Source organism: Leucoraja erinacea, chromosome 24 (assembly GCF_028641065.1).
Source record: "Leucoraja erinacea ecotype New England chromosome 24, Leri_hhj_1, whole genome shotgun sequence".
Taxonomy (NCBI): Eukaryota; Metazoa; Chordata; class Chondrichthyes; order Rajiformes; family Rajidae; genus Leucoraja; species Leucoraja erinaceus.
The window spans coordinates 32,081,216-32,106,927 of record NC_073400.1 but is presented as its reverse complement, the minus strand read 5'-3'; the positions used below and the strand labels follow the sequence as shown (position 1 = coordinate 32,106,927).

General features: G+C 40.6%; 1 protein-coding gene and 1 long non-coding RNA gene across 2 annotated transcripts; both read right to left on the bottom strand.

The window, feature by feature from the left end:
• Nucleotides 1-534: 534 nt before the first annotated feature.
• LOC129708999 (acidic mammalian chitinase-like) lies at nucleotides 535-18,354 on the bottom strand. Its single transcript, XM_055655127.1, has 10 exons — nucleotides 18,309-18,354; nucleotides 15,758-15,962; nucleotides 14,267-14,323; nucleotides 12,942-13,107; nucleotides 10,709-10,833; nucleotides 9,475-9,598; nucleotides 9,160-9,345; nucleotides 6,289-6,405; nucleotides 4,172-4,307; nucleotides 535-3,285 (listed from the first exon to the last, which is right to left on the bottom strand). The coding sequence occupies exons 1-10, from the start codon at nucleotides 18,352-18,354 to the stop codon at nucleotides 3,152-3,154; spliced, it is 1,296 nt and encodes a 431-aa protein (XP_055511102.1). The 3' UTR covers nucleotides 535-3,151.
• Nucleotides 18,355-20,320: 1,966 nt separating this feature from the next.
• On the bottom strand, nucleotides 20,321-25,629 carry LOC129708948 (uncharacterized). Its single transcript, XR_008725431.1, has 4 exons — nucleotides 25,532-25,629; nucleotides 25,227-25,409; nucleotides 23,297-23,413; nucleotides 20,321-20,449 (listed from the first exon to the last, which is right to left on the bottom strand). It is a non-coding gene; the product is annotated as an uncharacterized LOC129708948 (long non-coding RNA).
• Between the last annotated feature and the right edge of the window lie 83 nt (nucleotides 25,630-25,712).

Sequence of the window (25,712 nt, the reverse complement as noted above, 5' to 3'; positions counted from 1 at the left end):
AGTTAGATAGATGAGCTGGGCCAAAGAGGCCTTTCTTCTGTGCTATATGCTTTATTTTGCATTATTCTTTCTATGAAACCGATAATTATGTCCAACCTGATACCACACTCGTTAAACAATCTGTGAGTAAAGATTGCTGATTTCCGTTCATGACGTGGATAGATCTACATCTCCAAATACAGATTTGAAAAATTCTCTTTTAAGGGGCCTTCTCTTCTATTTCTACTTTTTGTTTATTTTTTAATTTTTTATATACACACTTCACGTTTTTCTACTATCTACCATCTATTTTTCCACTTTTTCCTCTTTCTATTGTTTTCTTTTTCTTGTCTTGCTTACTTCCTTTTCATAACATAAAACTAGAGGTTATACATAGAATGGATTACGGTATGACATAGTTGGCACCTAAAATTAGGTTCCACTGTACTGTTTTGTACTGTATTAACTTCTAATAAAATAAACAACAAAAAAAAACAATCTGTGAGTACAAAAAGGATAAGTTTATTAAATTGATTGGAATATAATGCATTTGAACAGAATATTTTTTTAAAATAACGTACCAGACTACAAAATATAAGTTATGTAAAATGGAGAACATTTCCTTATCAAGGCAGTATAATATAATTACCCACAATTGTTTTTTAAAAACACAGCATCAATGAATAATAAAACATTGAAGTTATTACATGAAAAATCCTGCCAATATATATTTAAAAGTACATTTTGGCTTAAGTTTGTCAAAGGCTCATACAGCACGGAAACGGGCCCTTTGAACCAATTTGCCCATGCTGACCAACCACACTAGTCATGATCAACCATGATCACAGTGAATGGTGGTGGTGGCTCGAAGGGCCGAATCTCCTACTCTGGCACCTATTGTTTATTGTCACCTGCCCATGTTTGGCCCCTATCCCTCTAAACCTCTCCCCTCCATGTACCTGACCAAATGTATTTTACATGTTTTTAAAGTCCCTGCCTCATCTATATCCTCTGACAGTTAGTTCCATATATGCACCACCATGTCGGTGGGAAAAGTTGCCCCTTAGACTGCTATTAAATCTTTCCCCTTTAACCTTAAACCTATGTCCCCGGTGTTTGGACTTCATGGCTGAACAAGGTTAGAATTCCTAAGGATGTAGCTTGGAATAAGTGACTTCAGGAGCAATTGTCAATTGGAAAATGGAGGTTATTAAGAGCACATTTATCTAATATATTTGTTACAGAGAATATGAATTTTCTAAATGCTAGCTGATTTAAGAATTTTTCAAATAGGATAATGTTCAGTAAGGTGGAAATTTCCAAATACATTTGTACTGTGGTTCTCAGTAATACTATTCAAATTACCCTTTGGTTAGTTTAATGAAAAAGCCAATCAACAAACTTTCTCCTCAATTGTGTTCATGAAGGATAGGGCGAGTCCACAAGCTGAACTTCGAAATTGGGGCAAAGCCAATGTGGTTGATATTGGACAAGAACTTGCAAAAGACAATTGGAATAAGTTGCTTGTGAGCAAAGGCACTTTTAAAAAGTGGGATGGTTTTAGGTGTTATAGTAAGAGTTCTAAGTATGCATGCTCTCGAAGCGCAAGGCAGTTAAGAGTATGAAAGCCTCAATGACGAGATAAACTGTTCAGGAAAAAGGAGGCATAGCTCAGGTATAGACAGCTGGCATCAAGTCTATCCTTAAAGAGGCATAGGGAATTGAAGAGTACATTTAAGAAAGGCAAAAGGTGGCATGCAAAACCTCTGACACATAAGATTGAGAAAGGAAATAGATTACATAAGTATAAGGGAAAATGGTAGACAGGGTGAGAATAAGGCCTCCCAGCAAACAAAGTGATCATCTACGTGTAGAGCCGCAGGGGATGGGCGATGTCCTCAATGAACATTTCTTGTATGTTTTAACCACAGAGGAAGACATGAAGACAAGAGAACTTGGGAAAAATAATGGGATGTCTTGTGATCAGTCCATATCACAGTGTGGAGGTGGACGACAAGCAAAGGCGTATGAAGGCAGATCATTTTCCTGGGCCTGATCAGGTATATCCAATGGCACTGGGAAGATAGAGTGCAAGCTGAGATATCTATCATCATAGACGTAGGTGAGGTGTCAGAAGACTGCAGAGTGACTCATGTTGTGCCTCTATTTAGAAAAAGCTACAATGAAAAACCTTGATTAGCCTATCATCTGGTAGCAAAGTTACTGGAGAAGATTCCGAGTATTAATATATACATGCACTTGGAAAAACAGGGATTGATTTGGGATAGTTTGCATAGTTTTGTGTGTGGGAGATCATATTTCACAAAATTAGTAGAGATCTTTGAAGAATTAATCACATAGGTTGATGAGGGCAGAGCGGTAGGCATATTCTATATGGTCTTTATTTTATATTTCAAGGTTTGGATGGAAATGTTCAAGGCATGATTACTAAGTTTGCAGATGGCATCAAAATAGGTGGTATCTTAGACAGTGAAGATTGTTATCAGAAGACTGTTGGTGATCTTATAGAGGTGTACACAATCATGAGTGGACTAGATCGGGTGAATCTTTTTCCCAAGTAGGTGAATCAAGAATTAAAGGGCATAGGCTTGAGAGAACGATTCAATAGGAACCTGAGGGGCTAATTTTTCACACAAAGGGTGGTAGGTTTATGGAATTCTCATTGGACAGGTAGGAAGGAACTGCAGATGCTGGTTTATACTGAAGATTGATACAAAAAGCTGGAGTAACTCAGCGGGTCACATAGCATCTCTGGAGAAAAGAAATAGCTGATGTTTCGGGGCGAGATCCAAAACATCACCTATTCCTTTTCTCCAGAGATGCTGTCTGACCTGCTGAGTTAATCCATCTTTTTGTGTCTATTATTGGACAGGTACATGGATAGCAAAGATTTGGATGGATGTAGGCGAGGCACAGACAAATAGTACTTCCTTGGATAGGGCATCCAGGTCGCATGGGCAGATGGGCCGAAAAGCCGAGTTCCATCCTGTTTGACTCGATGAATCTGAAACTTAAATATAATTTAAATTATTCACATTGGGCTTGTTTTGCATTCTCCTAATTTTTAGTCCTTAGAACTTAATAAAGTAGTATTTAGTATTTTTTATAGGTTATACCAAAGTTTTAACTAGGCCATGTCACTTTTTCTGATTTATCTCTGCAGCATTAAGTTTGCGATTTTGTTCACCAACAGTCCAACGAGTAATATATGCACTTTAAATGAAATCCCCAACACAGAGCCCATAAGATTCGTACTATTCAGTTTTCCTTCAGGTAGGCCGTCCGCTTTACAAAGAAAAATCAGATTAGTTTGACAACAAATAGCACTATTTTACAATCAAAAAAATAATGTTATCTTACTACAAACTCAGATTATTAAAAAAATCAAATTATTCTAACTGCTAACTAGGAGCAATTGACCACGTGGCTTTTCTGCAAGTTCTCCGGTTTCTTCCCACATTCCAGTCACACAAGTTCGTAGATTAATTGGCCTCTATAAATCGTCTGGAGTTGTGCAATGAGTCCTGCAATGTGTACGATAGAACTAGTGTATGGGTGATCGCTGGTCAGCGTGGACTTGGTGGACAGAACTGCCTGTTCCTAAGCTGTATCTCTAAACTAAACTAAGGTCACCCCTCAGCCTCCTGTGATCCAAAGATCCTCCCGTGGTCCTAACCTGTTCAACCTCTCCCTATAGTTTAGCCCTCAAGTCCTGGCAACATCCTGAGAATGTCAAGGTACGATTAAAAAAATTGCTAATCTGGGTAGTATCGTAGATAGTAATTAAAAATTACTGCAGGCTCTTAATCAGCTGGTTAAGTGGTCTGAGGAATGAATAATGGAGTTTAATGCAGATAAGCGCAAGGTGTTGCATTTTGGGAAGTCAAACCTGGGTAGGACCTTCATAATGAATGGTATGGCCCGGGCCAACAATTGTAAACCAAAAAAATCCAAGGTCCAAAGTTCCTGAAAGTAGCATCACAGGTAGATAGGGAGGTAAAGAAGGCTTTTGCTACGTAGGCCTTAATCAGTCAGTGTATTAAGTATAGATGTTGGGACTTTATGTTAAAGTTGTACAAAGCAGTTGGTCAGCCCATTTGTCCAATAACCTCTGTCTTTGTTCTTATAATCATAATTGAAAAAAGCGCAAATGCTAAAATTATATACTCACCTGAAATGCCTAAAAACTCCCTCCTGATCGTTTGTACCAGAGGATGTGAACCTTGTTTACAATGGTTTTTTACATCATCAAAATCAATTGTCCACACGAAAGCTCCTGCAAACTTTTGCTGCCTCACCCACTCAATCTACAAAGATAAACTTAACAGTTAGATTCTATAGAACCAGTTCGATAGTTCACAAGTTTAATCATGTGGTCAAATTTGCTTAATATTTTGAATGGATCCTTCCAGACGCAACGAGAGATGCGAGAGAAGACGAGAGATCTGTGGCTCTGAAAATACCTCATCGCTAATAAAAATCATACTGGAGTTGTGCAATGAGTCCTGCAATACCAGGGGGACTTTGATTTTTATTGGTCATGATAAAAATCAAAGTCCCCCTGGTATTGCAGGACTCATTGCACAACTCCAGTTCCTTTAACGTGAAATCACCAGAAGCATTCCTATGAACAACCTAGGTTCGATCCTGACTACAGGGACTGTCACTGCGGAGTTTGTACATTCTCCCTATGACCCCATGGGATTTCTCTGGGTGCTCCAGTTTCCTCCCACATTAACAATACGTGCAGGTTTGTAGGTTAATTAGCTTCTGTATATTGCCAGTGTGTAGGATGCAAAAGTGGGATAACATGGAACTAGTGTACTAGTTGGTGTGTACTTGGTGGGCCAAAGGTTATCACGCAGTATCTCTAACCTGTATCTTTAGATATGGAATTTCAGGATTAAAACCAAAAACACCCATGTCAGAAAAGTCAATGACTTGTAGGTGTACCTACAAAGTGATGTCCGCAAGTGCCTGCATCAAAGATGTTAATCTCTTTATCTGAGGTAGACAAAAATACTCAGCGGGTGAGGCAGCATCTATGGAGCGAAGGAAATAGGCAACGTTTTGGGCCGAAACCCTTTCTTGATAGTTTTACACAATGTATCCCAACAAAGCATTTGGGTTAGCACCAGAATATCGTCAAAGCATTGGGAGTATACGAAAGACCAACCCACAAGCCTAGTGTAAAAGGCTGTGATACACATCAAAATCCTCCTGCTTTACAGGACTTCAATGGTTGAAGTCACATCAGGGCAGTATCGCACTGGATGTTAAGGCCCTGCTGAGTGTTGTGAAGCAGAGGGATATAGTACAGGCATGTAGTACTCTCAAAGTGGCATCGCAGGTAGACAGTGTGTTAAGAAAGCTTTGAGTACATTGGCCTTCATCTGTCAGTGTATTAAGTACAGAAGTTGGGAAGGTATGTTTTAGTTATACAGGACATTGAAGCATTTGGAGTATTGTGTTCAGTTTTGTTCACCTTGCTATAGGAAGGATGTCATTAAGTGGAAAGTGCAGAGAAAATTTATGAAGATGCTGCCAGGACTAGAGGGCCTGAACTCTCGGGAGAAATTGGGCAAGCTGGGACTTTATTCCTTGGAACACTTGAGGCTAAGGGTTGCATATAATCATGAGGGGAATAGATAGAATGAACAGTCTTTTACCCAGGATAGGAGAATCAAGAACAGGTTTAATCTGAAAGGGGAAGGATTTAATAGGAACCTGAGTGGCAACCTTTTCACTTAGTGGGTGATGGGTATATTGAACGAGCTGCCAGAAGAGGTAGGTTAGGCAGGTCCTTAAACAAAGTTTTAAAGATAATTGGACAGCTACGTGGATAGGAAAATGTGGAAAAATTGAATTAGGTTAGATGGGGCTTCTTGGTTGGCCTGGATGAGTTGGAACAAATTGTCTGTTTCCGTTTATATGTTGCTATAAAGTATTCACCCACCCAATCAGGCTCCTACTGCCCCATCTGAGGAAGAGTCTGCAATTCCCAGGGGCCTCATCAGTCAGAGACAGAGTGGTTGCAGATTGGCTTTGATCCTGAGGGCTGCCTTAGAAGAAGTTACAACATACAGGAATTCAATTTTAGACTCTCTGCTCTGGATCATCTTTGCCTACAGCAGGCAACGCATTGTCACTTGCCTACCAAGGAAACTAACATCTTGTCAGTACTATTCAGAGTATTTTTTAAAGTAATGAATACCTGAATGATTGATAAATTAAAAATATTTTTTGTAATAACACAAATATCATATAAAAAGTTTCATAGTAAATTACTTTGGAAATAACACTGTCCTTGTCATCATAGCCCACCCATACATCTCCCTTGACTGCATATGGAACCTTCTGATCTTCAATCCAACGTCTTTCTCCTCCTTCCAAAAGATCACATATCTGTTGAGGAGAAAGATGGTGCATTGTTAGATACAAGCCGATCCCTCCGAAGTTACTCAAGATGTCCTAAAGATTACACTTTTGTCAATGGATTAATATGGAATGTATAGTTAGAGCCACTGATTTATTCATTGAAGAGACGAGTGACATTATATTTTCCTGATAATGTTGCATGTGGGGTGTAATGATCAAAAATAGTCACAATATGAAGCCCAGCCAGGCAGAGGAGTACATCTATAGGAGGAAGCATTCATGCAATTTAAATCTCATCTATATTACTAAAAGTCTGTTCTTGACCGGTTTTGGCCATCTGTGCTGCGATTTCCGAGAGAACGCCGCCACCTACGGCCGTCATTTTGGCCACCTTGCTCAGAGCCCCCCTCCGCCGTATGTGTGCCGAGAATTTATCCCGTCGATGAAAAATGACAGAGATATTAATGATTTTACAAAATTCCCCATTCTCTCTGCTGCCCCTGCTGGCAGCAGGGGGAAGGGACTATAAAACCAGGAAGTGGTGTGCCTCAATCAGTGTCTGCAAGCTGGAGGAAGGCAGATGGTCACGTATCTCTGAGCTGTGAATAACACTGAACACATGTCTACTCAAATGTAAGTGTCCTTAGTGGTTCGAAAACGCTTGCAGAATGTGTCTATTGGTTCTAAAATGTTTGCAAAAAGTGTTTATTGGTTCTAAAATGTTTGCAAAATGTGTCTCTTTTGGTTCTACAATGCTTGCAGAATGTGTCTTTTTTGGGTCTAAAATCTTTTTTAGATTCTCCCCCCCTTTCCTCTTCAACCCCCCCCCCCCCCCCCGCTTTCCTCTCACCCCCTCTCCTCTCTCCCCTCTCTCCTCTCCTCCCCCACCCCTCTCCCCCCCACCCCTCTCCCTCTCCCCTCCATCCCCTCCCCCACCATTCCTCCCCTCCGCACACCCCTACCCCCTTCCCTCCACCCTCCCTCCCCCTCCCTGCTTCCCACCTCTCTCCCCCTCCCCTCTCAGCACACCCCCTCTCTCCCCCCCCTCTCCTCTCCCCACCCCACCCTCAACCCCCTCCCCTCCACACCCCCTACCCTCTTCCCTCCCCCCTCCCTGCTCCCCACCTCACCCCCCTCTCAGCACCCCTCTCTCCCCCTCACTCTCTCCTCCCCCACCTCACCCACCCTCCCTCTTATCCTCCTCTCCACCCCCTATCCCCCTTGCCCCTCTCTCTGTGTCTCTGTCTCTGTCTCTCTCTGCCCTCACTCTCTACCCCCGCCCGCCCCTCCCCCCTCTCTAGATGTGACTGCAAGTTGGGGGCTATGCGTCAGTAGATAGGGTGGTTATGGGGTAAAAGGAGCAAATTAATAATATTAATATAATATCAAGGGGGTAATTAGCGTGAGTGCGGGGGGGGGGGGGATAGTTAGTGTGTGTGGCGCTGCGTGCCGCCCCCCCCCCCCCCCCCAACCGCACGTTGGGGGGAACAGACCCAACGGGTCTGCACTTGGTCTAGTATACCCTAAATTTCAGAATGGTTTTCTTGTTTACTTGGTTAAACTTCATGTCATTACAGTTTTGGTCGCCCTGGTATAGGAAGGATGTCACTAAAGGGTACGAAAAAAGACTTACGAGGGTATTACCAGATCTGGAGGGTTTGAGTTATAAAGAGAGGCAGGACACGCTGCCTATTTTACCTGAGCTTAGGAGATTCAGGAATGACGTTATAAAGGTTTATAAAATGCCAACTCTCTCTAATAATTTTACTCCGTTCTAAATACAAGCAGATTCTATCCCAAAGAATCCTCTCCAACAGCTTCAGCAAAAGCAACTCTCCAGTCTTCTGGGACCTCATCTGTGGCTATACATGATCTAAAGATCTTCAACAAGCTCAAAATTAGAGATTGTTTAGAATCATTCAGCATGGAAACAGACAATTTGGCCCAGCAGCCCCATACTGACCAGTGGTTGTGGATTTACTTTATGTTTTTTTAGGAGTGCACCATATCCTTTCCATTGTGTACTCCAATGTTGATCGCACATAATCTAACTGCTATTCCTGGTCTTGAATGGCTGGGTCGAGGGGAAGAAAGGCCAGAGGGCAGTGAGCTGGGAGAACAGGATTGTGGATTAGGCATGTGGGGTGGTGAGGGGTTGGTGTGAGGTTTGATGACCAGGAATCAGTGGCAATAAGGAGCTTATAGGGTCCTACAATTATCTATCACAGTTGGAGATTACTGGATCTTCAATGGTGATTGGAGGAAGAGACAGAGCAGATCGATGAATGTGGCAAGCCTTTATGCGATTTGGAGGGGGACACAGTCAGTTAAACAAATTAGTCAAAGGGTCCAACTTGGTTTGAGTTTGCAATACTACCAGAGGAAGATTTAAAGCTTTGTCCATAAGTTGTGATTCCAACCAGCAGCTTATCTCGGGGTGCACCTGGGTTTAGATAATAGTTAATGGTTTCATTCTGCAAATGAGTTCAAGGAAAATTAAGCCCATTTTCAACCTATTATAAAAGTAGTTCAAAAATCACATAATTAGAATGCGACAGATCTGCCGCCATGTTCAGAATAGTCACTTTTTAATTATAGGGAAATTGTCATCTCATAAGCCTATTTGTAGATGAATTATCTTCCAACTTTATAGGTCACTGTGAAAGTGGAAGCATGCATCACAAGTTTGGCCATGCACTTATACCCAGGTTAAATTTCTGTCTAATTACCAATTTTATTTGATGTAAACTGGCTTGACTAAAAATGTACACGTTTAATCACCTCATAATATGCCATGAAGCCTGTTGTTTTTGTTATTGGGGCTGCCGGTGCACCACCAGCTGTCGCAGCCCCAAGCTGATTATTACTTGTGGAAGCAAGTTTAAAGCTTCGTCCATAAGTTGCAATTCCAACTAGCAACTTATCTCGGGGTGCACCTTTGTTTAGATAGTAGGTCACTGTTTCATACTGCAAGTGAGTTCAAGAAAAAATAAGCACATTTTCAAGCTATTGTAAAAGTGGTTAAAAAAAATCACAAAATTAGAATGTGAGAGAGCTACTGCCATCTACAGACGAAGTAGTGATTTGCAAACATACTGCATTGTAGTAGAGAAAGTCCCAACGATCTTTGCTTCCAACAAACAACGGGCTATGGTGTGCAGTGAAAGTGTTCCAGCCACCAGCGAAATCATAACACATCACACTCATAAAGTCCAGATGTCTAAAGAAGTGGAAATTTTAAAAATGATAATTAACACGGAATTATGTAGCCGATAAATAAACACTCATCTATATAGAATAATGCGTAATTTGTACACATATCAGTTTGAATAAATTATCTTTGTTGTTGAAACCCAGTTACTGTTTAAGGAAATAAGATGACATTTGCTCATGGCAGTAAATTAGATTCCAAAAGGTATACAATCATCAATAATAATTTCAGTTCCATATTAGACGAGTCCCGGGCTCATGAACTGGTGGCACATATTCAAATCATGCAAGGTTATGGAATTTCAATTCAATTAATTACCTAAATCTGGATTATAAATTTATCATCAGTAATGTTAACCATGAGACCAACCATTTATTGTAAACATGCAAATGGTTCACAACTGCCAGAGAAGGAAAAAAAACTGTCCATACTGACCTGGTGTGCCCTACATATGACTTTGAGTAAAGTGGATTCTTCTGAAATGGTCTACAAAACCACTCGACTCAAACAAAACAACAAAATGGCTCCACAATCTGCTCAACAGTAATGGAAGAGTCCAACATGAGAATGTAATAGTTGGTGTTTATGCCAGAATTGCCAAAAGAATGACTTACCGTGGTAATCTCTGATGCACCCTCCATTCTACTTATATTCTACATGACATTAATAAAGGTTTGAGTTCATTAGATACAACAAAGACCTTGTCCTCACAAGATTCCACCTGTCACACTGAGAACAGCGAGCTACAACAACAGTGCGAGCTACAAGAGCAGCTGTTCCAGCAGTCAAAAAGTGCCCAAAATGTGGTCTACCAAAAACAGAATAAATCTTATCTTCCTACTTAGTTCAAGTTCAAGTTTATTGTCATGTGTCCCTGATAGGACAATGAAATTTTTGCTTTGCTTCAGCACACAGAACCTAATAGGCATTAACATAGGCATAGGCATTTATCACTTCAACTTAATCTTGATCATCAGCAAAGTGATCAAAGGTGCCTAATCATCAACTATTCACCAACTAATTATTCTCACATACCCAGTTTTGTTTCACTGTCTTGTCTTAAAATTACAGAAAGAATTTTACAACATAAAAATATCTGAACTTAAAAATTATACTTACTCAGAAATTTTATCCACCTCATAACTAGCATCGATCCACCGTCTAGCAGCAGCCACAGCAACTGTAATCATTAATCTAGGTTTCCCTGATCTTCCTGCTTCATTTGCAAAAGCAGCTTTCATTTCCTGGGGGTACAAATAACTAAATGGATATTATAATCCTTGATCGGAGCAGACGTTTATCGGGATGACAGGTGAGATAACTACAATTCTGTAACTGTAACTGCAAAATTATAACTATCCCTTTTTCCAAGACATACCCATTTCCAAAAACAAAAAAAAAACAAAAAAAAAAGCAACAGCATTTAACATAGCTCTTCTGAAACCAGTGGAAGAACATTTAATGTTTAGAAATTACAATCTTCTTACATCACGCGTCCTGAGAAAGCCAGAGTTAAAACCTGATGCAAAGTATTGGACACAGGTGGAAATGTTGGAAATTCTCCTACGCTTTTGATGGATCTCAATTCAATCAAATCTATGTGGGTTAATCTTGTATCACCATGCAGTCCACGTTAAGTTTGGAGCTAAGGTCAGACGTTTTAAACGCCACCAAAATAATTATTTTATTAAAACAATTATTTGTTATACTTACAAATAATATAGGTTTGCAAACTCACTAGCCACAGAGACTATACCTTGTTCTGTCCTACATTTCATCCACCGCTGCCCCCATGAAACATCATCTGAAATCATAGCATCAGTTGATGACAGTCATCATCAACATTATTGACCCTCCAGCACCTTTATATTGTTAGAATGCCGGTCAGACAGGCAGCAGGTAAATCAGAAATTTCTTATTGTTAAACAATAGGAAGACCCACTTCTAGTTTTGTCTTCCTGAATCCTTCCTGCTTTCAACAGCAATTCCTCCCATGATTCCCCATTAATGCTCAGTGATTTGCTTAAACTTCGACCTATCTTTCTAGAATCTCCTTAAACTGTTCAGCGGAAATTTAGTTTGATAATGAAACTCTATAAATTTGATGGAACAATGTAATTATAACACCAACCGTTCACCTTTGCACCACAGAATTGTGCAGAACATAAATGACAAATTGTTTTATGAAGGGAAGATCTTGCCTGACGACTCTGCTGGAGTTCTTTGAGGAAGTTAATAGAAGGACAGACAGAGGGGAGGTTGTAGATGTTGTAAAGGTAGAAAAAGGGGATTAGGAGGCAGAGATCAGTCATAATTGAATGATGGAGTAGACTCGATGGGCTGAATGGCCTAATTCTACTCCTAAAACATGTGAATACCTTGTCAATGCTGAGTGTTGCGTCTAACCTCATAACCCGATGTCAAGACAACAACCTTTCCATCAATGTGAGCAAGACAAAGGAGATTGTGATCAACTTCATACATTGACAGCACCAAAGTACAGATGATTGAAAATGTCAAGTTCTGAGGAGTAAATATCACCAACAACGTTTCCTGGACTAGCCATATTGAAGCTATCAAAAAGGCACACAAATGCCTCTACTTCTTTAGAAGGTTTAGGAAGCTTGGCATGTCACCAAAAACTCCCACCAACCTCTACAGATGTGTCGTAGGAAACATTTAATCGGGATGCATAACAACATGGTTCAAACAGGTTCATCTGAGACCGTAAGCAATTAGAGAATTTTGGACGCAGCCGAGAAAATCATGAAAATCAACCTCCCTACTATTGACTCCAGCTGCCTCGGCAAGACCGCCAACATAATCAAGGACAAACCTTACCCAGGACACTCCCTCTTCTCCCCTCTTCCATCACGCAAGATGTACAGAAATACGAAAGCTCATACCTCTAGATTCAGGGTCAGTTTCTTCCCAGCTGTTATCAAGCAGCTGAACCATCCTATCACTAAATAGATAGCAATCCTGACCCACCGTCGATCTCATTGGAGACCCTCGGACCATCTTTAATCCCAAGTCCCTTTGCATCTCTGATTTCCGAACCCTCCCCCCATTTAGAAAATATTCGATGCCTTTATTCTTATTACCAAAGTGGACATCTTGCTACTCTGTATTCCATCTACCACTTATTTGCCCACTTATCAATTTGTCCAAGACCTACTGCAGACTCCCTGCTTCCTCTACACTAGCTTCCCCACGACCTCCCTTCGTATCATCCTTAAACTTGGCCTCAAAGCCATCACCTTCAAATTAAAATAAAAAATGGCACTCGCTATCAATTACCAAGCACCACTGCCCATTTAACATAGTTAAATCTGAATACTGTTTTATTTACCGTTATCAAGGCTGTGAAAAGTTGTTTATTTTCTGGTGGATTTCCTTCTCTACCTGGAAACTCCCAATCCAGATCAAGACCGTCAAACCCGTACTTCCTCAAAAAAACAGTTGCAGAATTGATGAATATTTGTCTTTTTGCCTGAGTAGACACCAAGTTATTGAAGCTGAGGGGGAACCCAAAGCAGAAGGAAATTATAAGAATTCGTTGTGTTATTTAATTGACATTTACAATGTAAACAAATTTACGTTGGTGACATGTTTGATTTAAAAATACATGTCATTAAATAAAATTATATATTTTCTGTAAAAAAACCCTCAAATTGTGGATTTATACAAACCTTTTGAGATATAAATGTTGGTTAAATAAGCAACATCTACCTTTAAATTACCTCGTTCTCAACTGGATGGTCTTAAGAAATTATTGATATTAACCGTACTTGTAAAGTTAGCTCCCAGTCTCGCTTATTAAATAACATGATGCGAAAATTACAAATTGGAAAGATTCTAAATTTAATGCTAGATCTGTGCTGATACCTGGCTTATTCAAAGAATGGATATGGGAAATCAATAACGGATTCAGTGGCCTCGACTTTAATTACATCCATCCCTCCTCCAGTACTTCAGAAGGGATTAAATAATGTCATGGATGAAGCAGGTAGACTACCTAAAATAGTTCCAGGTGCTGCTTATAGTTACTTTTTATTACTTTTTGCTCATTTGATAATAACCTGCTCTAATATCATACTTTGCAAAACTGAATCAAAAAGATTTGCCTCAATAGAATGTTAAGTAACATCTTGAAAGAGTAAAAGGACTGAGGGAGGTGGTACGATTTGGCAAGAAAATCCTTTGCTTGCATTCTTGGGTGCTAAAGGCTCATGGGCAGGGATGATTGAAGGAATTGATCGAAAAAGTAATTGCTTCCGATTTCAGCTCTTTATGTTCAACCGTTTTTCTATCGCCCCCCCCCCCCCCCCCCCCCCCCCCCCCCAAAACGCTAAGTATTCACATTCACAAGTGCTTCAGAACCCCAAGCTCAACAATAGTTGGGGAGAGTTATGTGGAAGAGAGAAAAGATTAGTTTGCAGCACATGCTCTGGAGAAGGAAGTCAGAAAAAAAATAGAATTAGCCATTCCGCAAACATTAATGGACTCCTGCTTTTAAGGCTATCGGGACCTCTAGTCCTCCGATCGAGCTAGCTACGTCAGTGATTTTGTCCTCTCTAGTCACGTACATCTTACATCTTTTACAGGAAAATATTGTGAATACTTGACATCTGTTACATTTACACATTTTGTTAATATGTATGAATGCGTACTTACACTGCTCCAGGAACCGCCGCTGCTCCAACTGCCAGTAGTGTCTTTAACTCGGCATTCCTTCAAGCAATAAAATCATTTTTGGTGCCACTTTAACAACAGAACTAAATTTAGATAACTTGGCGTTAAAGACGGTTTCCATGGTTAAAAATGATACAATAGCTTTGGTATATAATTGACAATTGTTCATGATATGCCCAACCCACGACAGTGGTGTTGTCTATCAAATCTATATTCAATTATTTCTATTATATATTTTGAGGTCTGAAACAGCAGCTTCGGGTAGTTTTATGGAACTAGTTCAAAGCCAAGGGGCAAGAGAGTTGTCCTTGCTCTTTTACTTCCATTATTTCCCAACTGGATATCATTCCTAAGAAGCTGGAATTGATTGCATCAGCACAATTATCCGGTTGTGTAGATGGGACTGGTTTGTTTAGATATTTATTGGTGCCTCAAGTGACATGTAATTGGTCATTGTGGAATCAACCAACCACCATTTTGGTTGTGGACATGGCATGTAGAAAATGGGTCGTGCAGTTGGTAGAGCTGCTGACTCACAGTGCCAGAAATCCGGGTTTGATCTTAACCTTGGGTGCTGACTGTGTGGAGTTTACACATTCTACCTGTGACCGAGTGAGTTTCCTCCTACATCCCAAAGAAGAGGATGTTTGTAAGTTAATTGGACTGTAAATTACCTCTCGTTGGTAGGCAGAGGGATAACATACAACTAGTGCGAATCGGTGATCGTTGGTTGGCTTGGTGGGCCGAAGGGCCAGTTTCCATGCTGTATCGAATAAAAATGAGCACCAACAAGTCTCTGCCTCCCTCCTCTTTCATCCCAACAGCACATGAAAACAAACAATATATTTGCAGACCTTTTGAATAACTCAAACCCATTGTTAGTTTCTCGTGAATTAATTTCAATTCCAAGTTTGACAGTTCACCTCTAGATTAATCTACTAAAAACTGAAATGCATCATGCAGATCTACTCAATTAGCAAAAATATTACTAAAAAGCTAATTTAAAAAGTCATTAGCAGATTTACTGATGTACCTGTACTTCCAATTTCCCAAAGATTATTATCAGTGCTTATTTTTGTAGACAGAAAGGTGCCAGTGCACACCATTAAATATAAGGGTGACATGCCTGGATATCGAAATAATGACATTTAACTTTTTTAAAGGTGCAAATAAGCCATAATGCCACATACCATCCCAAAATATATTTTTTAATTGTATCTGTACTTTTGCAAATTAACAGTAGAGAGATACTGCTCAAGGTCATTTTTGGGCAACTCTTCAAATTCCTACATAAATGAGAGTACTGGAATGTCAGAAAAGTTGATAACTTGTTCTATATTAAACAGCACTTTCCTTCCTACCTAGAAAACACGATTAGGGATTTTAGAGGGACTATGGCAGTACAGAAGAAAAAGTCCATATGGGGAAAAAACATGAATTTCAACTTTTAGTGTGGAAAGCATGTTTACCCACCTCAGTTTAATATCATTAAATGTCTTGTAAAGAGTTTCATCATTCCATTCGAAAGTAGCAATTTTGAGATCTGTACCGATTTTGGCAAAAGCATATATCAGATGGGTGCACAGAAAAGGATCAATGTTCTCAGGCATGTAATGACCAATCCCAGTTCTATACTGTGCCCAGTTTGTAAAATAACAGCCAAGTTTGAAATTACTGCCTGAAATTGAAATATTTCAAAATAAATATTAAAGCAAATTCTTCAGTATAATATTTATGCAGTTGACAGCAAAATCAATACCAGTATTCAAGCCAAGTATATGTTCTCTATTTATTAACAATTTAAACTCTCCCTGAAGTTAAAACTTCTGTACAACATTGCCACTAAATTTGTTTTATGATGGAAATAAAACAATTTAGATGATCTGGGCCCAAGAGGCGGTCTGTGCTGTATATTCCTATTTTTCATAAGCTATTGCTCTTTATATGAATGATTGAATGAATGATTGATGAATGATTGAATGAATGAATGAATGGATGAATGAATGGATGAATGAATGGATGAATGAATGGATGAATGCGTTTATTGGCCAAGTGTTTACACCTACAAGGAATTTGCCTTGGTGCTTCGCTCGCAAGTAACAACACGACATACTTTAAACAATTAAGAATAAAACATTAAGATTAAACATTATAGTTTAAACATGTGAATGAAATAAAATTCCACAGCAAAATGAGGCTACAGACTGGGTGATTGAGTAGAGCTACTACTCATGGAAAAAAAGCTGTTTTTATGTTTGGCTGTGGCGGCTTTGACAGTCCGGAGGGAACTTCCTTCGCCTTCCAGAGGGAACTTCGCCTTCCAGAGGGAACTGCTTCAAAGAGTTTGTGGCCAGGGTGAGAGGGGTCAGAGATGATCTTACCCACTCGCTTCCTGGCCCTTGCAGCACACAGTTCATCATTGGGGGGAAGGTGATCGAACGATTCGCTACAGCCTCCAGGTGTCGTGCTTGGTGGCTGAGCCAAACTAGACCATGATGGAGAAGGTGATGACAGACTCTATGATGGCAGTATAGAATTGGACCATCATTGCCTGTGGTAGATAGTGTTTTCTCAGCTGCCGCAGGAAGTACATCCTCTGTTGGGCGTTTTTGAACTTAAGACTCCACAGATATGACTGTGGTGTCATTGATGGTAAGTAGGGGAAGGGGAGGGGAGGGGGAGCTCTCCTAAAGTCTACTGTCAATTCCACTGTCTTAAGAGCATTGAGCTCCAGGTTATATGAAACCGACAATTATGTCCAACCTGCTACCACACATATTAAGCAATGTGTGAGTACAACAAGGATAATCATATTAAATTGATTTGAATAGTGTAATTGAACAGAATATTTTTAAATAACATACTACACTATAAAGTACAAGTTAAGTAAAACGGAGAAAATTTCCTTAAAGGCACACTATAATATTACCCAAAGTTTGTTTTAAAAATGCAGCATCAATAAATGTAATAAAACATTGAAATTACCAATTGAAAAACCCTGTAGATATTTATTTGAATGCATACTTTGACTTTGGTTTGTAATCGACTCGTACAGCACGGAAACAAGCCCATGCAGACCAAGATGTACAACATCTTGTTTACATGTTTAATCTACAATTGCAAGAGTAAAAGGACCCTAATGGGACTTGTCTACAGGCCCCCAAACAGTAGCCTGGATATAGGTTGCAAGTTGAATCAATCTATACTTAACTAAAACTCTCATCTTGTCCTCTTCCGATTTGCATTGTCTTTACATTTGTGCAAAAACGGTGCGCAATAGCCTTTTCGCCACCTTACTCACCGTTCTCCTGTGCTGCAAATGCGCCAAGTTTTATTCAGATCGGTGGAATATTACAAAAGTTCTGAAGATTTAAAAATCGTAAAAGCCGCCCCTTCCGGCACCCGATGTCAATCACTGGCGGCGAGGAGAATAAAGCTGAAAGAGTGGAGTGAGCAGAGTGCGAGTGCGGAGAGAGCAGAGAGGACCTGATGGTCGGCATCCCAGGGTACTTAAAGAAGTGGCTCTAGAAATCGTGGACGCATTGGTGATCATTTTTCAATGTTCTATAGATTCAGGATTAGTTCTTGTGGATTGGAGGGTAGCTAATGTTGTCCCACTTTTTAAGAAAAGCGAGAGAGAGAAAACAGGGAATTATAGACCAGTTAGCCTGACATCAGTGGGGAAGATGCTGAAGTCAATCATAAAAGATGAAATAGCGGCACAATTGGATTACAATAGTACAATACAAACCACCGTTTGATTAAATAGTTTGGTTTGTAGATTTCTATTTCTCAGGTTAATTTTCAGGGTTAAGGCTGTGAAATTATTCATATTGGGCGTGTTTTGCATTCACCTAATTTTCATCAGTCCTCCACACCTAACAAAGTAGTATTCAGTATTTTTAATTGTTATTTTATGGTTTATACCACATTTTAGCTAGGGTATGTCACTTTTTCTGATTTATCTCTACAGCATTATGTTTGAGATTTTGTTCGCCAACAGTCCAATGAGTAATATATGCACTTTCAATGAAATCCCCAACAGACATGTTTTCCAGCTCAAGATTCATGGTAGGATTTGCTGTAGGATTCCTCTCTTGTTGTTTGCCAGCTCAGCACAAACAAATAGATTATTTTGACTACAAACAACAATAATTTTTATTCAGCAAAATCAGGTTTTCTTACTCCAAACATTATTTTTCTTCAAAAAATAATCTGATTATTCTAACTGCAAATCAGAGGCGCACAATGGCTGCCTTACAGACCAGAGACCCGCGTTAGACTATGTGCTGTCTGTATGGAATTTGCATGGTCTCTCTGTGACTGCACGAGTTTTCTCCGGGTGCTCAGATTTCTTCCAACATTCTACCTCATTAGCGACCCTTGGACTATCCTTGATCAGACCTTGCTGGCTTTACCTTGTGCTAAACGCTATTCCCTCATCATGCACTTATCTGAGGCCTTGCTTAAGTCCATCTAGACAATGGCTACAGCCATGCCTTCATCAACCTTTTTGCTTATCTCTTCAAAAAGCTCAAATTTCATAAGGCACGTTCTCCCATATACAATACCATACTGACTATCGGTCTGTTTATGTACATGCAGATATATCTTATCCATCAGAATCCTCTTCAGTAATTTATCTACCACAGATGTTACCTTCACTGATCAAAAGTTTCCAGGAATTTCCTGTAGCCCTTTTTTAGATAGAATCAGCCACCCTCGTCATCTAGATGCGACGGAGACAGCGAAATTGGGAGATGGGGACAACATCATTCCATCAGACAGGGTGGGAGGAGGTGTAACTGTAGCAGTCAGTAGGTTTGTAGTAAACATCAGTCGATAATCTATCTAATCTAGAAGATTACGGAGAGTCGGTATGTCAAGGAGGACTCTCTCTAACTTCTACAGGTGCACAGTAGAGAGCATGCTGACCGGTTGCATCGTGGCTTGGTTCAGCAACTTGAGTGCCCAGGAGCGAAAAAGACTACAAAAAGTAGTAAACACTGCCCAGTCCACCATCGGCTCTGACCTCCCTACCATCGTGGGGATCTACCAGTCGCTGCCTCAAAAAGGCTGGCAGCATCATCAAGGACCCACATAATCCTGGCCATACACATTCATCTCCCCGCTACCTTCAGGTAGAAGGTACAGGAGCCTGAAAACTGCAATGTCCAGGTTCAGAAACAGCTTCTTCCCCACAGCCATCAGGCTATTGAACTCAACTCAAACAAAACTCTGAAAATTAATAGCCCATTATCTGTTTATTTGCACTTTATCTGTTTTATTTATTCATGTGTGTATACATTTATACAATGGTATATGGACACACTGATCTGTTCTGTATTCATGCCTTCTATATTCTGTTGTGCTGAAGCAAAGCATGAATTTCATTGTCCTATCTGGGACACATGACAATAAACTCTCTTCAATTCAATTCAATTCAACTTTAATGTCATTGCACAAATACAAGTATGGGTACAACAAAATGCAGTTTAGCGTCAGACCGTAGTATAGTGCAATATAGAAATAAAAATACAGAATAATCAAACAATGTGGACGGAGAGACAGGACTCCGAGTTCTATCGGCAGGACTCCGAGTTCAGCAATGTGATGGTATTATTGTAGAAGCTGTTCCTCATTCTACTGGTACGAGACCTGAGGCTCCTGTACCGCCTCCCTGATGGGAGGAGGGCAAACAGTCCTTGAATCTTGAATCCTCTGTGATGGAAACAGTGAGATCAAGAAAAGAGAAAGAGGTGGCAGGGATTGTCCAATTGATTTTGAGGGCAGGGTGGTAGTTAGTGGTAAGTCAAAGAGCTCTGTACGGGTGCAGGAAGCATCCCAACGTGGTCATTGATGTAGTGGAGGAAGAGTTGGGAGATGGTGCCAGAGTATGTTTGGATATTGCCACGAGATATTGAGTTTGGATATTGTTGTGAACATCAGGTCTAGTAAGTCAAAAACGACTATCTTTCTACATATGTACATCATTGTAAATAGCTCAGGTACAAAAATGATATACCTACCTGAAACCCCTACAAGTTCGTTTCTCACCGTCTGCACTAGAGGATGTACTCCTTGTTTACAATGGTTATTTGCATCATCAAAATCAAGTGTCCACACAAAAGCTCCTCCAAACTTTTTCTCCTTCAACCATTTAATCTACAAAAGTAAACTAAGTGTTAGATTTTTTAGAACCAGATTGGTACTCCACAACAAGTTTAATTATGTTGCCAAATTTGGTTTATATTTTGAATGGATACTTCCAAACACAACAAGGGATGCGGGAGAAGACGGAGGTAATTGGTATTCAATTAGTTAGATCTGTGGCTCTGAAAATATTCGATCTCATGGTTCTGGTAAATATAAAAATCCTCATGGTCTGCAGAACTCACAGTGCAGAACTACAATTTATTTAACAGGAGATCAATGAGAAGCATTCCTGGAGGCAACCCAGGTTCTATCCAGACTTCGAGTACTGTCTCTGCGGAGTTTGTACATTCTCCCTATGACCCCTTGGGATTTCTCTGGATTCTCCGGTTTTCTCCCACATTAAAAAGTTGTGCAGGTTTGTAGGTTAATTGGCTTCTGTAAATTGCCCCCAAATATGTAGGATGCGAAAGTGGGATAACATGGAACTAGTGTGAACGAGTGATTGATGGTTGATGTGTACTCGGTGGGCTGAAGGGTTTGTTACCACGCAGTATCTGTAAACTGTATCTTTAATTATGGGCTCCCTATGCCGGATGGTGTTAAAATCACTGGAGAAGTAAAAAAACATGACTCTCACAATGCTTCCCGGCTTATCCAGGTGAGCATTGGAACGATGGAGCAGGTGGATGATGGCGTCCTCAACCCCCATCTTTGTTTGGTGAGTGAACTGCAGGATATTTAAGTTGTACAAGACATTGATGAGGCCTCATTTGGAGTATTTTTCTCAGTTTTGCTCACCTAGTTACAGGAAGCTCAAGTTCAAGTTAGTTTATTGTCATGTGTCCCTGATAGGACAATTAAATTCTTGCTTTGCTTCAGCACAACAGAACATAGTAGGCATTGACTACAAAACAGATCAATGTGTCCATATACTATAATATAAATATATACACACATGAATAAATAAAACGATAAAGTGCAAATGACAGATAATTGGTTATTAATAATCAAAGTTTTGTCCGAGCCAGGTTTAATAGCCTGATGGCTGTGGGGAAGTAGCAATTCCTCAACCTGGTTGTTGCAGTCTTCAGGTTCCTGTACCTTCTACCTGAAGGTAGCAGGGAGATGAGTGTGTGGCCAGGATGGTGTGGGTCTTTGATGATATTGCCAGCCTTTTTGAGGCAGCGACTGCGATAAATCCCCTCGATGGAAGGAAGGTCAGAGCCGATGATGGACTGGGCAGTGTTTACTACTTTTTGTAGTCTTTTCCTCTCCAGGGCGCTCAAGTTGCCGTACCAAGCCATGGTGCAACCGGTCAGCATGCTCTCTACCGTGCACCTGTAGAAGTTAGAGAGAGTCTTCCTTGACAATCCGACTCTCCGTAATCTTCTCAGGAAGTAGAGGCGCTGATGAGCTTTCTTGATGATTGTATTAAGTGTTCTCGGACCAGGAAAGATCTTCAGAGATGTGCACGCCCAGGAATTTGAAGCTCTTGACCCTTTCAACCATCGACCCGTTGATATAAACGGGGCTGTGGGTCCCCATCCTACTCCTTCCAAAGTCCACAATCAGTTCCTTGGTTTTGCTGGTGTTGAGGGCCAGGTTACCATATGGACAGTTGCTCGATCTCTCTTCTATACTATGACTCGTCCCCATCAGTGATACGTCCCACAACAGTGGTGTCGTCAGCGAACTTGATGATGGAGTTTGCACTGTGACCGGATACGCAGTCATGAGTATAGAGGGAGTACAGCAGGGGGTTGAGCACGCAGCCTTGAGGTGCTCTCGTGCTGATTGTTATCGAGGCTGACACATTTCCACCAATACGAACAGACTGTGGTCTTTGAATGAGGAAGTTGAGGATCCAATTGCAGAGGGATGCGCAGAGACCCATTTCTGCCGAGCTGTAATCGATGAATAACAGCCTGACATATGAGTTGTTGTCCAAGTGGTCCAGAGCCGAGTGGAGGGCCAGCGAGATCGCATCCACCGTTGATCTGTTGTGGCAGTCAGCGAACTGCAGTGGGTCCAAGTTTTTGTCGAGGTAGGAGTTGATTTGCTCCATGATCAACCTCTCAAAGCACTTCTTCACCACCGGCGTTAGTGCCAATGGTCGATAGTCATTGAGGCACGTCACCTTACTCTTCACTAAGGATATCACTAAGCTGGAAACAGTGCAGAGAACATTTATGAGGATGTTGCCAGGACTCAAGGGCCTGAGCTACCAGGCCAGATTGGGCAAGCTGGGACTTTATTCCTTGGAACGCTTTAATTGGAACCAGAGGGGCAAATTTTTCACTTAGAGGCTGGTAGGTATATTGAACAAGCTGCCAGAGGTCAGTGAGGCAGGTACTAAACCAATTTTAAAAGATAATTGGACTGGTAGGAAATAATTACAGAAATATGGCCCAACTGTGGGAAAATGGGACTATATTAGATGGGGCATCTCAGTTGACATGGATGAGTTGGGACAAAGGGCCTGTTTCCGTTTGTATGTTGCTATAAAGTACCCACACACCCAATCAGGCTCCTACTGCCCCATCTGAAGAAGAGCCTGTGATTCCCAGGGGCCTCACCAGTCAGAGACAGAGTATGCAGGTTGGCCTTGATCCTGAGGGCTGCCTTACAAGAAGTTACAACACACAGGAATTCAATTTTAGACTCTCTGCTCTGGATCATCTTTGCCTACACCAGGCAACGCATTTGTCACTTGCCTACGCAGGAAACTAACATCTTGTCAGTAGTATTCAAAGTATTTTCAAAATCAGTGAATACCTGAATCATCAACAAATTAAAGATATTTTCTATAATTAATACAAATATATAATTTAAATAGTTTCATAATAAATGATTTACTTTGGCAATAATACTGTCTTTGTCAATATAGCCCAACCATACATCTCCTTTGACTGCATACGGAACCTTCTGATCTGCAATCAAATGTTTTTCTGCTCCATTCAAAAAGTCGCATACCTGTTGAGGAGAAAAATGATGCATTGTTGGCATATTTTGTCAAGACATTAATATGGAATGTGCCGTTTTATTAATTGAAGAGGTGATTGGCATTATATTTTTCTGGTAATGTTACATGTGGGACATGAGGACCACAAATAGTCAACAATATGAAGACCAGCCAGGCTGCAGAGGTATTTTTGTCGGAGGACATATTCACCTAATTCAGTTCTCCTATACTGTAAATTTATTAATGCTTTTCTTGTTTCTTTGGTTAAACTTCAGGTCATTACAGTATTGGTCACCCTGATATAGGAAGGATGTTACTGAAATGGAAAAGCTACTAAAAAAGACTTACAAGGGTATTACCAAATCTGGAGGGTTTGAGTTATAAAGGGAGGCTGGACACACTGTCTATTTTCCTGGAGCATAGGAGGCTGAGAAGTGATGTTATAGAGGTTTATAAAATGTCAACTGTCCCTAATAATTCCATTCTCTTCCAAATACAAGCAAATCCTATCCTAAATAATCCTCCCCAACAGCTTCTTGCCCCCGGCATGAGGCTTACCAGCATATAATTTCCTGGATTATATCCACTGCCCTTCTTCGACAAAGGAACAACACCAGCAACTCTTTAGTCTTCCGGGACCTCACCTGTGGCTGGGCATGATCCAAAGATGTTTATCAAAATTCATTTGAATCACACAGCATGGAAACGGGCAACTTGGCCCAGCAGCCCCATGCTGACCAGTGGTTGTGGATTTACTTTATGTTTTTTTTAGGAGTGTACCATATCCTTTCTATTGTGTACTCCTCCAATGTTGATCGCACATAATCTAACAGCTATTCCTGGTCTTGAATGGCTGGACCCTGGGAACAGGGGTAGAAATGCCAGACGGGCAGTGAGCTGGGAAAACAGGATTGTGAATTGGGCATGTGAGGTGGGGGTTTGGTGCGAGGTTTGGCTGCCAGGAATCAGTGGCAATAATGAGGTCTATAGGGTGCTACAATTATCTATCACAGTTAGAGATTACAGGATTTTGAATGGTGATGGGAGACGAGAGTTCGTGACAAGCGATTTTGCGATTTAGAAGGGGAAGCGTTCGGTAAAACAAATTAGTCAAAAGGTCTCACTCGGGTTGAGGTCACTCATAAGTCAGTGAAAAATGTGAAACGGTAGCATGCATCACAAAATTGGCCATGCACTTAAACCCAGATAAAATAAATAACGTGTAGTAAACAGAAAATATAGATGCAGGAGTAGGCCATTCGGCCCTTCGAGCCAGCACCGACCGCCATTCAATATGGTCATGGCTGATCATCCAAAATCAGTACCCCATTCCTGCATTTTCCCCAAATCCCTTGATTCCCGAAGAGCTAAATCTAACTTTCTTGAAAACATGCAGTGAATCGGCCTCCACTGCCTCCTGTGGCTGAGAATTCCACAGATTCACAACACTGGGTGAAAATGTTTTTCCTCATCTCAGTCCGAAATGGCCTACCCCTTTTTTTAAATTGTGACCCGTGTTACTGGACTCCCCCAACATCCAGAACCAGGAAGGAACTGCTGATGCTGGTTTCAACCGAAGATAGACACAAAATGCTGGGGTAACTCAGCGAGTCCGACTGCATCTCTGGAGAAAATGAATAGGTGACGTTTCGGGTCTGAAGTGGGGTCTCGACCCGAAAAACGTCATCTATTCCTATTCTCCAGAGATGCTGTTTGACTCACTGAGTTACTCCAGCTTTATGTGTCTATCTTTAAAATAAATAACTTACTATTACCGATTTGATTCGATGGAAACTGGTTCTACTAATGCACACGTTTAATCACCTCATAATTTGCCAGGATACCTGCTGCTTTCGTTATTGTGCCTTCCGGTCCAGCACCGGATGCTGTAGCACCAACCTTTGTATCACTAGTAGTAAGTTTAAAGCTTCGTCCATAAGTTGCTATTCCAATTAGCAACTTATTTCCGGGTGCACCTTTGCTTTGATAATAATGAACAGTATAATTCTGCAAATGAGTTCAAGAAAAATTAAGCATATTTTGAAGCTATTGGAAAGGTGGGTCAAAAAGTCACAGAATGTGATAAAGCTACTGCCATGCATAGGCTCAATGAAAATTTGCAAACATACTGTATTATAGAAGAGAAAGTCAAGACGATCTTTGCTTCCAACAAACAAAGGACTATGGTGTCCAGTGAAAGTGTTCCAGCCACCGGTGTAATCATAAGACATCATTTTATTTATGCACTTTAAAAACAAACATAGCTGCAACAAAGTGCTGTACATCACTAATCATTGACAAAAAAGTTAA